Below are 14,522 nucleotides of genomic sequence, written 5' to 3'. Positions count from 1 at the left end.
TATTACAGGGCATGAAATGTTTTTTTCTTTTTTTCTTTTCTTTTTTTTTTCTTGGCACAGATGTTTTTTTCAGCCATTGTTGTTAAGACTCTGCCTGTCAGCAAATGGCAAAAAGGTATAGTACAGGCTACTAACCAAAATATTCAAATTAAATCGAAAACCTCACAAATAAATAAATAAAAGATAAAGACATCAAATAGTAATAAAGTGTACAAAGCCTAGACGAACATGGTTTATTTGCTGATTATTTGCTGTCCTGGCCATGGTCCTGGCCCACATTTTCTTACATTTTTGTCTGTGAGAAAATGGAGTCTGTGTTATAGTTGCATAAAAGTCTACCTGTTTACACATATTCTGCAATTAATAGAAATGTTCTATTCTCCAATTCATTACCATTTTGCAAGGATGCTATTCACTTTGAGATGAGTGTTAAGGAAATATGGTGAAAAAACCTAAGGAGCTTTATAAAAAGACTATAAAAAAGTGCAATGTTTTCGTCTTACGGACAAACTCTCATCAGCCAGTGAACAACAGCCAGACTTGTGTAAATATTGAATCAGGATTTCTTTTCATCAGATCTAGCATGTGTACATTAAGAATACAGCAAGACAAGCTATTAACATTTTTTTAAATGTCATTTACCATGTCAGTGACACTTTAAACATGCTAAACAAATGGTCATTCATATATTCTTACTTCCAAAAACTGTATTTTACTGAAAAGAAAACGTAGTATATATTTTTATAAAATAACTTTGTGATTTGTATTTTAGAAAATGTGTAATTTAATAAGTTGTGATAAAATCAGTCTATAAATCTATCTATCTAATGTTTCTATCTATCTATCTATCTTATCTATCTATCTAAATCTATCTATCTATCTATCTAACATCTATAAAAAAAAAACTATCTCACATATGATCATATTGTAAAGGTTTATAGAAATAATTTTAAGATAGACAACAATTGGTCATATTGTAAAGGTTCATAAAAATATCTACATACACTATTTACACTGATTAGTTAAAGCAAAACCACAGCACAGACAAACATACCTAAAATCAACATTTATTCATCCTCTACATCAGAAATTATGTTGCTCAGAAGGGTAAAATTGGCAAATTCTCTAAATGATCAATTTTAGGGGTGAGGTTAATTTGAACTGTTGTAAGAAAGGATTTTGAAGATTTTCAGTCATACGACCCATGTACATTAGCGATGCGCCTGGTGTTGGTGTGGTGGTGTCTTCTTCAGAGAGTTGTGTGCGTCTCTTGGTGAATGCTGGAATGACAAGTTTCACCTTCCTTTGATATTCAACAGTGTTTTGATCTGTCTGCATTGACAACATTGTATGCAAACTGAACCTAGCTGGATGATGACATCATTGTTTACTCCAGTTCTGATATAGATAAATTATCATCCTGATATGACCACCCTAATGATCACCCTGCAATAAATTATGACGCAGCTCCATCAGAGTCATCAGGAGCTGATCCCAAGTGTGTAGCTGGAAACTGTTGGTGTATATATTGGTAAGGTGCTCGGCGACTGAATGAATGGTGGTTGTTTCTCAGCAGAGTTGTGTACAATGGCGCCAGCTCAACGCATTTCATTCTCATATCAGATGTAGGAGGCTTCAGATTGAGATGTGATTTTGAAGTGTAGTTGTGGTCAGAGACAGATGGATCCTCCCAGTGTGTTTCTGCATCACAGTTCAGGGTATGTGGATGTGATCATCCTCACAGTTGATCACTGACGCTCATCGATGCATCTGTGGAAATAATATAGCCATACACATTTTTTTTTACATTAGTAATTATTGTTCATGAGAATTAATATAAGATTGCACTCATACTTTAACAGAACAGTGTGAGAGAGAGATGCATTAAAAACGAGACAGTATATACACAATCTCTAACTCTAGTGTTAATAGTTAGGTCAATATCAATATGAGAGATGTAGCTAGCTGGCCTGCTATCACCTGCAATCTCTATAAATTACAGGAATAATGTAAGTAACTTAAGCTATTATTAAACTATAATGTACCACAATCCTATCTTATTATGTACCATTGTACTATCTTACATATGAAATATATAGGTGGCAATTGTAATAATGCAAGATTCGTTGTATTTTGTGAACTGCTCTTTACTGATCTTAACTGTATTCATAGAAGGGACTTCACAAATCTAACGTTAGGTTAACATGTACATGGCTAGCTAAGTTAGCTTACCTGAATCTGACAACCTGTTCAGCATCCGCCGTGACTTATTTACCGGAACATCGTTGCCGAGCCATTTCTCGGGGAAAGGGTGTTTGTCAGTCGGCCTCCCGTCCATGAAATGGTACGAACACACATAAGGGCGCTTGGGTGGTCACTTCAAGTTTAGCGCCTTCAGCCATTGCCTCAGGTGCTCCTCGTCTTAAGATGGTGGGTGTAAATTGTAAAGTGCACCACAACACTCGGACCGCTTCACATTGTATTCGTAACATCGTTGATGCCGTTTCAACTGTTCTCTCTTAATCTAATTGTTATAACAGCCCCTAACTGAGCATATAATACTCATCTACCGTTACAGCTATAGGATTACCGCTAGCAACTACTAGCTTAGGTCCCTCAACCGGAAGTAAGATGAGAAAACGAACGTAATGGCGCCACCCTTGTTGTCGCGGAAAATAAGGTGAATATATTATAAATATTATATAAAATAAATCAGTGGCGTACGGGACACCCCCGCAGCCCCCGCGGTGCGTGGGAGCCCCCACCCTATGATTTAGACTAGACTACTTTATAGCCTTTGCTTTTTTTTTTTGGAACTGAGCTCAACTGACTAAAGATGAAAATAAAGTATCCAACTGAAGCCCAAAAATGCAAGCAGAAGATCATAGAAAATTGTGCTAAATTACCACAAAAGGGGGAAAATTCATCACTGTTGTTCCCATCGCCGTTTGTAAGGTAGCTAAGCAGCAAGCTTTGATGCGCTGTGTTACTGTTAGCAGATGTGTGCCGAGACAAATAAATATGTTCGGTCTTTGCTGAGACATTATTATTGTTATTTATATTATTATATATTGCCCAAACGTATTTACCCCATCGCCAGCTCTGCTAATGGTCAGCTACCGGAATGTCTGAAGTTCTTTTCCAAATGTAGCCTATAGCCAATAAGTCTAGTTATTTCTTTATTCTTTTACTGTAACTACATGAATTTAGTTTAGGCCTACATCATTTGATGCACTGATCGAAATTACTGAAAATTTGCTGCCGAAACAGCAATTTACAAGCTTGTCTAGAAGGGAACCTTATATAGCCTATACGCAAATGTGTGTCTAACTTAGAATTTAGACCAGCTAAAATATATTGTTAGACCCAAAAATATCTTATCAATTAATTAAGCAATAAAGACATGTAATAAAAACAGAAAGACGTCTATTGCGTCAGCCTTATTCAAAGCCCATTGAAACATGGTTTCGTTTGTTACGCACTTCAATCCATTCCATAAATAAATATAGTCATCTATCTATCTATCTTGTTAGGTGGTACAATAGAAGGTTCATCAATATTTGTCTGTGATTGAACAAAAAACAAAAACAAAAAAAAATTTGATCAGTCAATCTCAGCGTCCTAGCCGATGTATAAATTCTAAAAGGTTAGTGATATAAATTGGAGAAATGTTCTGGAGAGCTTTAAAACACAATTTTTAAAATTGTTTTTTAAACACAATATTGTAATTTTCTCACATTTATATCTGTGAGAAAATGGAGGAGTCTGTGGTTGTTGCATAAAAGTCTACCTGTTTACACATATTCTGCATTCACAGAAATGTCTTTCTCCAATTCATTACCATTTTGCAAGGATGTATTCACTTTGAGATGGGGGGGGGGGGAAATATGGGGAAAAAACCTAAGGTGCTTTATAAAAAGGTGCTGACTGAAAGATCAAACAGACTGTGTAAATATTGATCAGCTTATCAGATCTAGCATGTGACTTTAAGACATATTACTTTAAGGTTGACTAAACATGCTAAACAAATGGTCATTCATATATTTTACTTCCAAAAACTGTATTTTACTAAAAAGAAAATGTAGTATATATTATAAATATTATATAAAATAAATAAATATAGTCATCCATCCCAGCAAGCAACAGCCGTCATTTCACCGTCTCGGTTAACTAGACCCGATATATAGTCCGGCTATATATAACCCACTTTTAGCCAAAATAATCTTTCATTTGGTTACATGTCGTTTTTGCCAAAATAACTTGCGAGATGTATGATATTGCATCATGTAAGCAAAGTCAACAGTGATTACAAGGTGTTTGGTTTCATATCTTTGACAAGTTATATTGCCTATAGGCAGTGCGTAGCCACGATTTAGCTCGTAGTCAGACCGGCTATTTGTAAACCACATATAGTCAATCCTAATTTATTGTAGTTTTTCGCAATGTCAATGATTTCTACAAGATGTAAGTGGCATTTCATGACATGGTCTATATGTAGTCACGATTTAGTTCTGAATTGGATAGGCTATGTGCAGTCTGCTTTTAGTCCACCTGGCGAAATCGAGGCAATCTATAGTCTAATATTTATGGTTTGGCTATAGCGCTGATTCAGACCAGTAATGAGCGTAACCAAAATAGTGTTAAGTAATTTTCGACCACAAAGCTTGTGGGATTCATGATATATTGCATTTATATATACATATAAATGCAAGTATACATTTGAAACAGCATATTTTTGCTGTCACACAATCCTACACATTCTATATACATATATATATACACAGTGGGTACGGAAAGTATTCAGACCCCCTTAAATTTTTTACTCTTTGTTATATTGCAGCCATTTACTAAAATCATTTAAGTTCATTTTTTCCCCTCATTAATGTACACACAACACCCCATGTTGACAGAAAAACTTTTTTCTGTACCCACTGTACGGAAAGTGGGTACAGTGGGTACGGAAAGTATTCAGACCCCCTTAAATTTTTCATTCTTTGTTATATTGCAGGCATTTGCTAAAATCATTTAAGTTTTTTATCATATCATTTTTTTCCTCATTAATGTACACACAGCACCCCATATTGACAGAAAAACACAGAATTGTCTATATACTTGGCAAGAGTCACTGGACAGTCACTTTCAGGCATTAAGTAACTCCAAAAATCATTTAATCCTTTAACAAAAAGTGCCTTGAGGGCAACATCATTAAGGGTCAGTCAGGGATAATGTCCTTTGAAGAGAAGTTGTTTTGCGACTCTTTAGGCAGGGCCAGTGATCAAGTTTGAACAAGTTTGAACAAAGTAAAAAGGGGGAAAGTTTTTATGATGCCTAGAACATGAGAACATGTTGATCACGTCCATTCATTACAGGTGCCACAATAGGCCATCTTACCTGAAAAATATAAAACACCCATTTATTTCATTTAAATCACCCCAGTCGTTCTAGAATTATTCTTTCCAAATAGAGCTATTCAAGTAATCTGTTAAATTTATTTAATATCACAACATATATCCGCAGAAAAACAAAACATGTCAATGTCAGTTTTTTTCCAATATCGTGCAGCCCTACATCCCATGTTAACGCAGCAGTAGGGATACACTCACGGGACTCTGCACTTATTTACAATCACTAAATTTCATTATTTGCATGTGCTTTAAAGCCTTGTTGGTTAAACATTTAATTCAGGTGCTGTTCAGATATGCGCTTTTTCTAAGTGTGTACACCCGAAGCGTGCGCACACTAAAGGCCTGTCAAACAGCGCCCAATTGTGTCTGATTGCGCCAACACAAGGCTTTCATAAACACAGTTGGTTATGTTTAAATTGAAAGTAATCATTTGAGAGAAAATCGTATGCTTGTCTTTTTGTTAGATGCGTGCAGGTCTTAAAGTGACAGCAGCCTAATAGTAAACATGCTGCTGCTTGTCCTTAAAGGGATAGTTCACCCAAAAATGAAAAATTCTGTCATTATTCACTCTTTCTCATATTGTTTCAAACCTGTATTTTCTTTCTTCTGCTGAACATTTTGAAGAATGTGGGTAACCAAACAGTTGCTGGTCATAATTGACTTCACAGAAAAAAGTATACTATGGAAGTCAATGGTGACCAGCAACTGTTTAGTTACCAACTTTCTTCAAAATAACTTTTATGTTCAACAGAAGAAAGAAACTCATTCAGGTTTAAAACAACCTGAGAATGAGTAAATGACAGAATTTTCATTTTTGAGTGAACTATCCCTTTAATGTTAATACATTTATTGCTATCTTGTTACAGGTCCATCTGATCTGTTCATTTTATGTTATTATTTAAGTATTTAATTTAATATTGTGCATTTTGTACATTTACATTTATTTTTTTTTTATATAAGAAGATACTGTTTATTACATCATTTTAACCCGAGGGGCCCCCAAATAAAATTCTGCTTAGGGCCCCATAAAGGCTTGGGCCGGCCCTGTGTGAGGACATATCCACATGGAGCCAGAGCTTTCCCTATCCAATCTTTTTTTTTCCTCGTCTCAAGAAATATTTGTGTACACACGAAACCGCTGAAACAAACTCAAAACAATGTAGTATACATACCAGATCAGTATGTGGTGCTGAATTTTCTGCCATAGAGTTCTGCCAACAGGAGACTTGAAGCATGCGCATAAACCTTTCGTGCTGTATACAAACTTTAGTAAAGCTTAGAAATAAAGCTTTTTAGTTAAAAAAAAACACACAAAAACACAAGGGTGTCTTTTTTAGATTTATCCACTCTGGGACCCAGTTTCAAAAAATAGCAGTTTCATGCTCCCAAAACGCCTATACGATACATCATTTTTGCATATAATTTTTTCTGAGTTTGGATTGCCCTTTCAATTATGTTTGCCTGGTTGTATATATTGCAAATACTGATTATTTTGGAAAGTAGGGAGTCTGACACCATTTTGTCCCAAGTCCCAAATTTCAAGTCAATAAATTTATGATTGTTCAATTTCACTACATTTCTCAGAGTCTTTCACCCTTTCCCCTAGACAGAGTATAACACAAGGACTAGACAAGGACTTTACAAGGTAAATATCATACTAGTCATTGTTATTTGTGCAAATAAAATCTAGTATCTAGGGAAGTGTTTCTCAACCCTGGTCCTGGAGGACCCCCAACACTGCACATTTTGAAAGTCTCCTCTGTCTGACACACTCATTTCAGGTAGTGGAGTTTCTTCTAATGAGCTGATGAGTTGAATCAGGTGTGTTTAATTAGAGAGAAAGACAAAACCTTCAGGACCAGGGTTGAGAAACACTGATCTAGGGGAAAATATTTGCACTTATTTGCAAATATTTACACTAACTCCTGTGAAATTGTTCAGGAATTAGGAAGTGTTTGCACAAGATCACATTTTTTTTTTACATCAATGTATTTACTATCAAACATGTTTAAGGGAACATTGGAAGAGCAATCAGACAGGCCATATAAATATGAATCAACTTATCAGAGGTTACATGTACACCTTTGACAGCAACAACAGAACCATGTTCTCGATCAGTGTCCTTCTGCTTACTTGTAAGTTTCTTTCATCTGACTAAATTACAAAATTAGATGCAACAGTAAAATAACAGTAAACAGATGTAACAGTAAAATATAGCTGCACTTTTAGACATTTTAACAGCTATGTTCTAAGTTAAATTTAGGACAGAGAATAGTGTGAATGGTTTTAAGATTTGCATGGCACAGATATTTTAATCATTTATCTTATGTTGTTGTCATACAGTGGTGTTTCTAAACTCCAGATTGCTGATATCTGCAGGTATTTAACCATGAACCACATCAACAATCACCAGTTAAGCAAAGATTATATAACTTAATTGTGAAGTTCATATTTGTTGTTTGTGTGTGGGTTTTGTGGTGTCAATATGTCACCATACTGTGTTGTGTGTTTTTTAATTATTTAGTATTTTCCTAATGTAGTTTATTGTTTTCTCCTTGTACTTTGTCAAACACCTTGTTACAAATGACAAATAATACCTCGAAGGGGGCTCTTTAATTTTCCAGAGACTATAGTTACGTGTGATGAGTTTGTCCTGCATCTCAGTTGTGGTAAGATGTTGTAGTGTTAAAATCAACTAAGTTATTTATTATATAAATCATTTTTGTTATTGTTTTAACAATGTAATACATTATGTATGCACTTTTTATCTATTCAGACTCTGGTGTGATCAGTGTGCAATCAGCAACCTTTGGTCGTACAAGCAGCAAGATTTGTAGCGTTGGGCGACCACAAGGACAAACCTCTAATACTCAGTGTTCAATGGATGTTCCTGCCGTCTCTAAACTGTAATGAGCTTTTTCATTGTCTTTTTTCTTGACTGCAGACAGAAGAATAGAATTAGAGTTTCTTGTTTACTCTGTGGTTAGTTAATTGATTTGTAAGTTATATTGACTTACTGACTTGGAAATTTTTTTTAGTGATATCTTTCATTATCATTATCTTTCAACAGGTGTGATGGACTGAGAGAGTGTGAGTTAAACACTCAAGGACTTGCAGCAAAAGATCCATGCTTTGGAACCTACAAGTACTACACTATAAACTACATTTGCATCCAAGCAGGTTTGATTTTTCTCTCTCTCCTCCATTTATTATCATTTACATCGCTGTGCAAGCCTGTAATTATCTTCTGTCCTCTAACTTCTTCCAGAAACAAGTGTGACTTGTCATGGTGGATACAATTATTTGAAATGTGGTGAGGTATTTTTCCTTTTCCACAACTCTTATTTTGTTTCAAGAAATCAGATCACATGGATTAATTTAAGAAATTATTTCTCTCTCCATAAAGAAAATGGTAAGATTCAGATAAATACTGCAAACTATGGACGTACAGATAAAATCACCTGCTCGGAAGGACGTCCATCCAGTGAGCTCCAAAACAGTAAATGCTATTCTCCCAATGCACTAGCTCCTGTGTCAAAAAGGTATATATGGCTAAAATTTCTTTAAAATTTGGTCATTTGTAGGTACATCTGATCTTCTTTAAATATCATCCCAGCATTCTCAGAACATTCTGGCAATGTTCTCTCAAAGTAATGAACAAAGTTATGAACAAACATTCCTCCTTAAAGGTCCAGTGTGTAAAATTTAGGAGGATGTATTGACAGAAATGCAATATAATATACATAACTATGTTTTCAGTGGTGTATAAAGACCTTACATAATGAATTGTTATGTTTCTATTACCTTAGAATGAGCTATTTCTATCTACATACACCCGCGGGTCCCCTTACATCGAATTCGCCATTTTGCGCCACCATGTTTCTACAGTTGACCTAAACAAACAAACTGCTCTTCAGAGTGCATATGCTTGACTGGCTACTCTCTGCTGTCTCAGACTATGACCTCTTTGTTCTGTGTTGGCCACCATAGCTTCTCTATGTGCTTCGAAAGGGAGGGGTGAGCGGTGACCTGAGCCGTTGGTTGCAATTTGCAACCTCACCTCTACATGCCACTAAAATTTACACACTGCACCTTAATAGAACCTTCATTGAAAGTGGTCTTTGGCATAAATTACAGGAATATTGGGAAAGTGTATTTGATTGTTTTTCTAAAGTGTTAAAAAACACATTCTATTCTTGGAATAGTAATTTAGAAATGTTCATGAAAAAAAGCTTTATTATTTGGTATGATAATTGTCAAGAGGATGATTTTACGAATGTGGATAACTGATTCTGTGCCTAAGTTTGAAACATTCAAAAGTAATGTTCCCATAATGTTTTCTCTTACATTTGCATAACAAAATTTTAAAAACATTCAGAACATTGAGGAAATAATATTTTCATAAATGTTCTTCAAACATATTTTGTTAGCTGGGATAAATATACAATGACTAATGAAAGCCTCTTTTTTAACATGTAAAGCTGCAATGGCCTGGAAAGTTGTGAGGTTTTTGCGACAGACACAGTCTTTACTGATCCCTGCTTTGGCACATACAAGTACCTTGCAATCTCCTATTTTTGCCTCCCACCTGGAATTCGTGAGTATTTATTATCCCATTTGCTCCTGTTTTATCCTGTTTGAACAAAATGTAATGTTTTTTTTTTTTTACTTAATTGCATGTTAATTGCAATTAAATGAAAATTTATTTCATTAACTGAAACTTATGGTGCTTTGGTCCACTTAAGTAAGATTTAAGTATATTTTATATGTATTTTCATGATTTCTCCTGTTGTTTTTGAAATATTGGTTAAAGTGTAATGATTTAAAATGTAAAGTAAAACTGTTCATTTTACAATATTACAAAGTGCATTTATTTTATTTTTGTGTACTTAGGCCTTAAGACTTTACAATAAGGTTCATTAGTTAAAGATTAGTTAATGTATTAACTATCATGAACTAACCATGAACAATACATTTGTTACTGTATTTACTTGTCGTGAGGTGGATGAAAGGAGGACTCAAGTTGCGGTGAACAAAAATAATAAGTTTATTCAGGATAAAACCTGACACACAAAAATGAAACAGTCAAAGTAACAGGTGACAGTTCGAGGAAACTGGTGGCTCTCGTGGTATCTGCGCACACACAGCAGACAATGGCAGGAGAGACCACAGAGAAAGCAGGTGACAGGATGACCCAGCAGAAGACGAATACGAGCCCAGCAAGAGAAAATGACTTGCTTGAAAACTCCTCATCTAAGGGTCCTGAACACAAAATCAAACAGGTGAGACACAGAACAAAAACGCAGTGCGAGGGAACGAGCGACAGGTGTGGGAGATCAGCTTGTGATTAAAGGTGGTACAGAGGATGTTTTGTTTTATACATTTTTGCAATATTACTTGAAACTGTCTTTACTAACTGATGAAAGACTATTTATTAGGTGCACTGAAAGTAATAATATTAATATACATCATCTGTGCATGAGGTAGGGCCTTAAAAACATCAGCCAATCGTTTACGCGATCATCGCGTAAACGATTGGCCCTCTGGCTTGTCAATCACTGCCATTGTGAGAGACGTGCACGGATTGGCCCTCTGGCTTGTCAATCACTGCCATGACGTTCCTTGTGAGAGACGCGCGGCTGCGTGCTCTAGTAACTTTCCACACTCCGCATGCAATGTTTTTGTCAGGAGACAGGAGTAACAACTGCAGATTATGAGTCACCTGCGGTGAGTCCGACATAATGAATCCACGGCTTTAGGTCGCGCACACACTTAACGATTGTAAGGCCGATTATGAATGTAAATTGATACTTATGACTGATCGCGCTCAAACGCGTCCAGTCAGAGCCAGTTGCGTTCAGTCTGCGATTACAGTCGGTGTTCAAATTTCTTGTGAAAGTATATAAATCTGCTTCAGGAGCAGGAAACAATCGCTGTATGTTGAGCACAGTCTTAGAATGTTTTAGCTAGTTGTTAAATGTGTGCCCGGCTTAATAACACAGCGAATGCCAGTGGTAAACAAACACTGAAGGAGGGGGGTTGTTCTTCCGCATGCGCTCATTTCAAAAACACAGTCGACAAAACATCCCCTGTACCACCTTTAAGCACCGTAGCGCTGATTACTCCAATCACGAGCTGTTGAAAAATGACAGGACAAGACAAACAACAGGAAGAGCCAGTGTCACACCCTGAAATGTGACAGAATGCGCGGACGGAACAATGGCATCGGATTCTTGGGAGGGAAATAATGGGGACTGGTAGCCTAAACAGCACTGGATGGGTGATAATCCCGTAGATGAGACCGGGAGTGAGATATGTGCGTACTCGACCATGGTTAACCTGGAACTCCAAGTTGACGGCTCTGCCGACGCCACACAGTGCAGGACTCTCTCTAAGTCCTGGTTGGCTCGCTCAGCCCGACCGTTCGTCTGCGGGTGATAACCGGAGGATAGGCTCGCCGTTGCCCCCAGCTATCGACAGAATTTGGGGAGGGGAATAAAATGAACCGCCTTCGAGAACCTGTCCACCACAGTAAGAACCACGGTATTGCCACTAGACGGGGGTAGGCCTGTGACAAAGTCCATGGCTATGTGTGACCAGGGTCTTGAAGGGATTGACAGCGGTCGGAGTAGCTCTGTCGAGGGTCAATTAGAGCTCTCACCCACCGCACACGCAAATAATACGGAAATAATGGGGACTGGTAGACTAAACAGCACTGGATGGGTGATAATCCCGTAGATGAGACCGGGAGTGAGATATGTGCGTACTCGACCATGGTTAACCTGGAACTCCAAGTGGTCTTCCACTTGTCCCCTTTCCTAATCCGAAACAGGTGGTAAGCATTGCGCAAGTCCAACTTCGTAAAGATGGTTGCTCCCTGCAAGAGTTCGAATGCTGAAGACATCAATGGCAAAGGGTGGCTATTCTTTACCGTGATGTCATTCATCCCCCGATAATCTATACAGGGATGCAATGATCTATCTTTCTTCCCCACGAAGAAGAACCCTGCCCCGGCCGGAGAGGAAGAAGGACGTATTATACCGGCTAATAGAGAATCGCTGATGTATCTCTCCATGGCCTCCCTCTCAGGACCGGAGAGCGAATATAGGCGCCCCTTGGGTGGAGAAGTGCCAGGTTATAATTCTATCGCACAGTCGTATGGGTGGTGCGGAGGAAGAGATGAAGCTCAGGACTTACTAATCTTCATTAACGTTAGTTAGTGAAAATACAGTTTTTCATTGTTTGTTCATGTTAGTTCACAATGAATGATAACAAGATTTTAATAATGTATTAGTAAATGTTGAAATTAACATTAACAGAGATTAATAAATGCTATATAAGTGCAGTTCATTATTAGCTGATGTTAACTAATGTAGTTAACTAATGAACCTTATTGTAAAATGTTACTGTTTTATGAAACATAGTCATGAAAGTGTACTCTCTTTAAGTGCACTTAGGTGGCCTTTAATTTCATTATTATTAGATTATCTGCAAGTACAGTTTTTTAAAAATACACTTTGAGGTTTGAAGTACACTATCAGTGCATAATCAGGACAACTAAATACAACTTCTTTTTAACAAGGTAAAGCACAGTCTCCATCTGATATGCTTTTAAAATGCATGATCACAGTACACAGCACACACAATACTCACTAAGACTGTTTTACCTTTATTTTACATTTAGCCTACTTTAATTACTTTACAACATCTCTCCTTTTTCTGTATAGGTTCAAGTATGGTCTGTGAACATGAGGAAAATGACCTGAACTGTGGTGTGTATTCTGTTTTTTGTCTGTTGCTTATTTTTAATGTTTCAGCTGAAAATCCAGAGTTTATTACTAAATGGTGAAAGTTATAGTATATAATGACTGTTTTTTTCATCCAAGAGATTGTAAAACATTGAACTTGTTGTTTTCAGAGGATGAAACTGCCATACAAATTCACAGCGCTAACTATGGCCGAACTGATAGCAACACGTGTTCTACTGGACGACCTGCCTCTCAGCTTGCCAAAACTGACTGCTATGCCTTAAATTCACAGACAATAGTCACTAATGGGTCAGTTTACATGCACAATGTACATATTATCACATATAATCCAGTCTTTGACCTGATAAAATAAACAACCAAACAATCCAAACCATGCTGTCCAGGCTGGAGACTAGCTAAGAGTAGCCTAGGCTAGTTTAAGAATTTCCTTCCAGCAGGGCAATAAAATGATTTTAACAATAATAGAATCAAGTCAAGTTTTTTTTTTTAATCAAGCCTTTGTTTTATCAATTGATATTTTTATGGTGTAGATGTGAAGGGAAAAACAGATGCTCCATATTAGCCTCCAACAGGATGGCTGGATCCATGTATAGGCACATTCAAATACCTGTACATCTCATACTCCTGCGTATCTAAATGTAAGTGTTACTTGTACAGAGCAATGAATTTGCATACTTGAGCTTCTAATCTGTTGATTAGTTTTGATTTGGTTTTACTTATGGTGAACTTACTCATCAGGCTATATTGAATTGAATTGATATTTTTTCCTTTCTTGCAGAATACGGTTGCTGATCTTGTGGATTTGGGCTCTTCAGTTTTCTGTCAACATCTCTTCTGCTTTTGCTGCACTGAAACTAAACCAATTTCTTTCTTAAAGTATCTGTAATATTATGCCGTCTTGGGAAATAAAGATATGTGATATATGATGTAAAGATATGGCAGAAATAGTAACAGTAGAATACTATGCTATTCTGAATTCAGCCTTTGTGTGCGAGTTAAACTAGTGGCTGATACTTTTGAATAATTTTTTTCAGATTATTAATATTTCTGTGGTCCTTGGTATACACTATGCTGTGATTTGTATATTTCCTTACAATAAATGCTTTGAAAATGAGAATGAGGTGTGTGCATCCCTGTTATTAAAGTTGGCATAAAACGGAAGTTGTGATAGTAATTTCTTCCCTATTGTGATTTATATCCAAGAAACAGGGAAAACGATTAAACGGTTTCTGGAACAAGAAGAAAATGTAGGGCTGGACTGGATTTTATCCATTGGGAATTGATTGCGCCATTGTGGTTTGCTATTTCTGCGATCTTGTGTGTCAAAGGTTGTCCCACGCTCAGGCCA

The 14,522-nt window shown here is 36.7% G+C and overlaps 1 protein-coding gene and 1 pseudogene across 3 annotated transcripts; one reads left to right on the top strand and one right to left on the bottom strand.

Annotated features, from left to right (window-relative positions):
- Positions 1–920: 920 nt before the first annotated feature.
- Positions 921–2,566, bottom strand: LOC125280137 (annotated as a pseudogene).
- A 29-nt stretch (positions 2,567–2,595) lies between these two features.
- Positions 2,596–14,291, top strand: LOC125280177 (L-rhamnose-binding lectin CSL2-like). 3 transcript variants are annotated; one of them, XM_048210512.1, is made up of 14 exons: positions 2,596–2,680; positions 7,012–7,050; positions 7,419–7,540; positions 7,749–7,784; positions 8,030–8,074; positions 8,182–8,311; positions 8,476–8,585; positions 8,674–8,718; positions 8,812–8,947; positions 9,887–10,002; positions 13,133–13,177; positions 13,324–13,462; positions 13,705–13,812; positions 13,953–14,291. In XM_048210512.1, the coding sequence occupies exons 1-13, from the start codon at positions 2,649–2,651 to the stop codon at positions 13,808–13,810; spliced, it is 1,101 nt and encodes a 366-aa protein (XP_048066469.1). In that variant the 5' UTR covers positions 2,596–2,648; the 3' UTR covers positions 13,811–13,812; positions 13,953–14,291. The 3 variants fall into 3 exon arrangements, with proteins under 3 accessions (XP_048066469.1, XP_048066470.1, XP_048066471.1); XM_048210513.1 differs by lacking the exon at positions 7,419–7,540 and having other exon boundaries at positions 2,634–2,680; positions 8,010–8,074; XM_048210514.1 differs by lacking the exons at positions 7,012–7,050; positions 7,419–7,540 and having other exon boundaries at positions 2,634–2,680; positions 8,010–8,074.
- Positions 14,292–14,522: the final 231 nt, after the last annotated feature.

This window comes from Megalobrama amblycephala, linkage group LG12 (assembly GCF_018812025.1).
Source record: "Megalobrama amblycephala isolate DHTTF-2021 linkage group LG12, ASM1881202v1, whole genome shotgun sequence".
Taxonomy (NCBI): domain Eukaryota; kingdom Metazoa; phylum Chordata; class Actinopteri; order Cypriniformes; family Xenocyprididae; genus Megalobrama; species Megalobrama amblycephala.
This window is presented reverse-complemented; position numbering and strand designations above follow the sequence as displayed.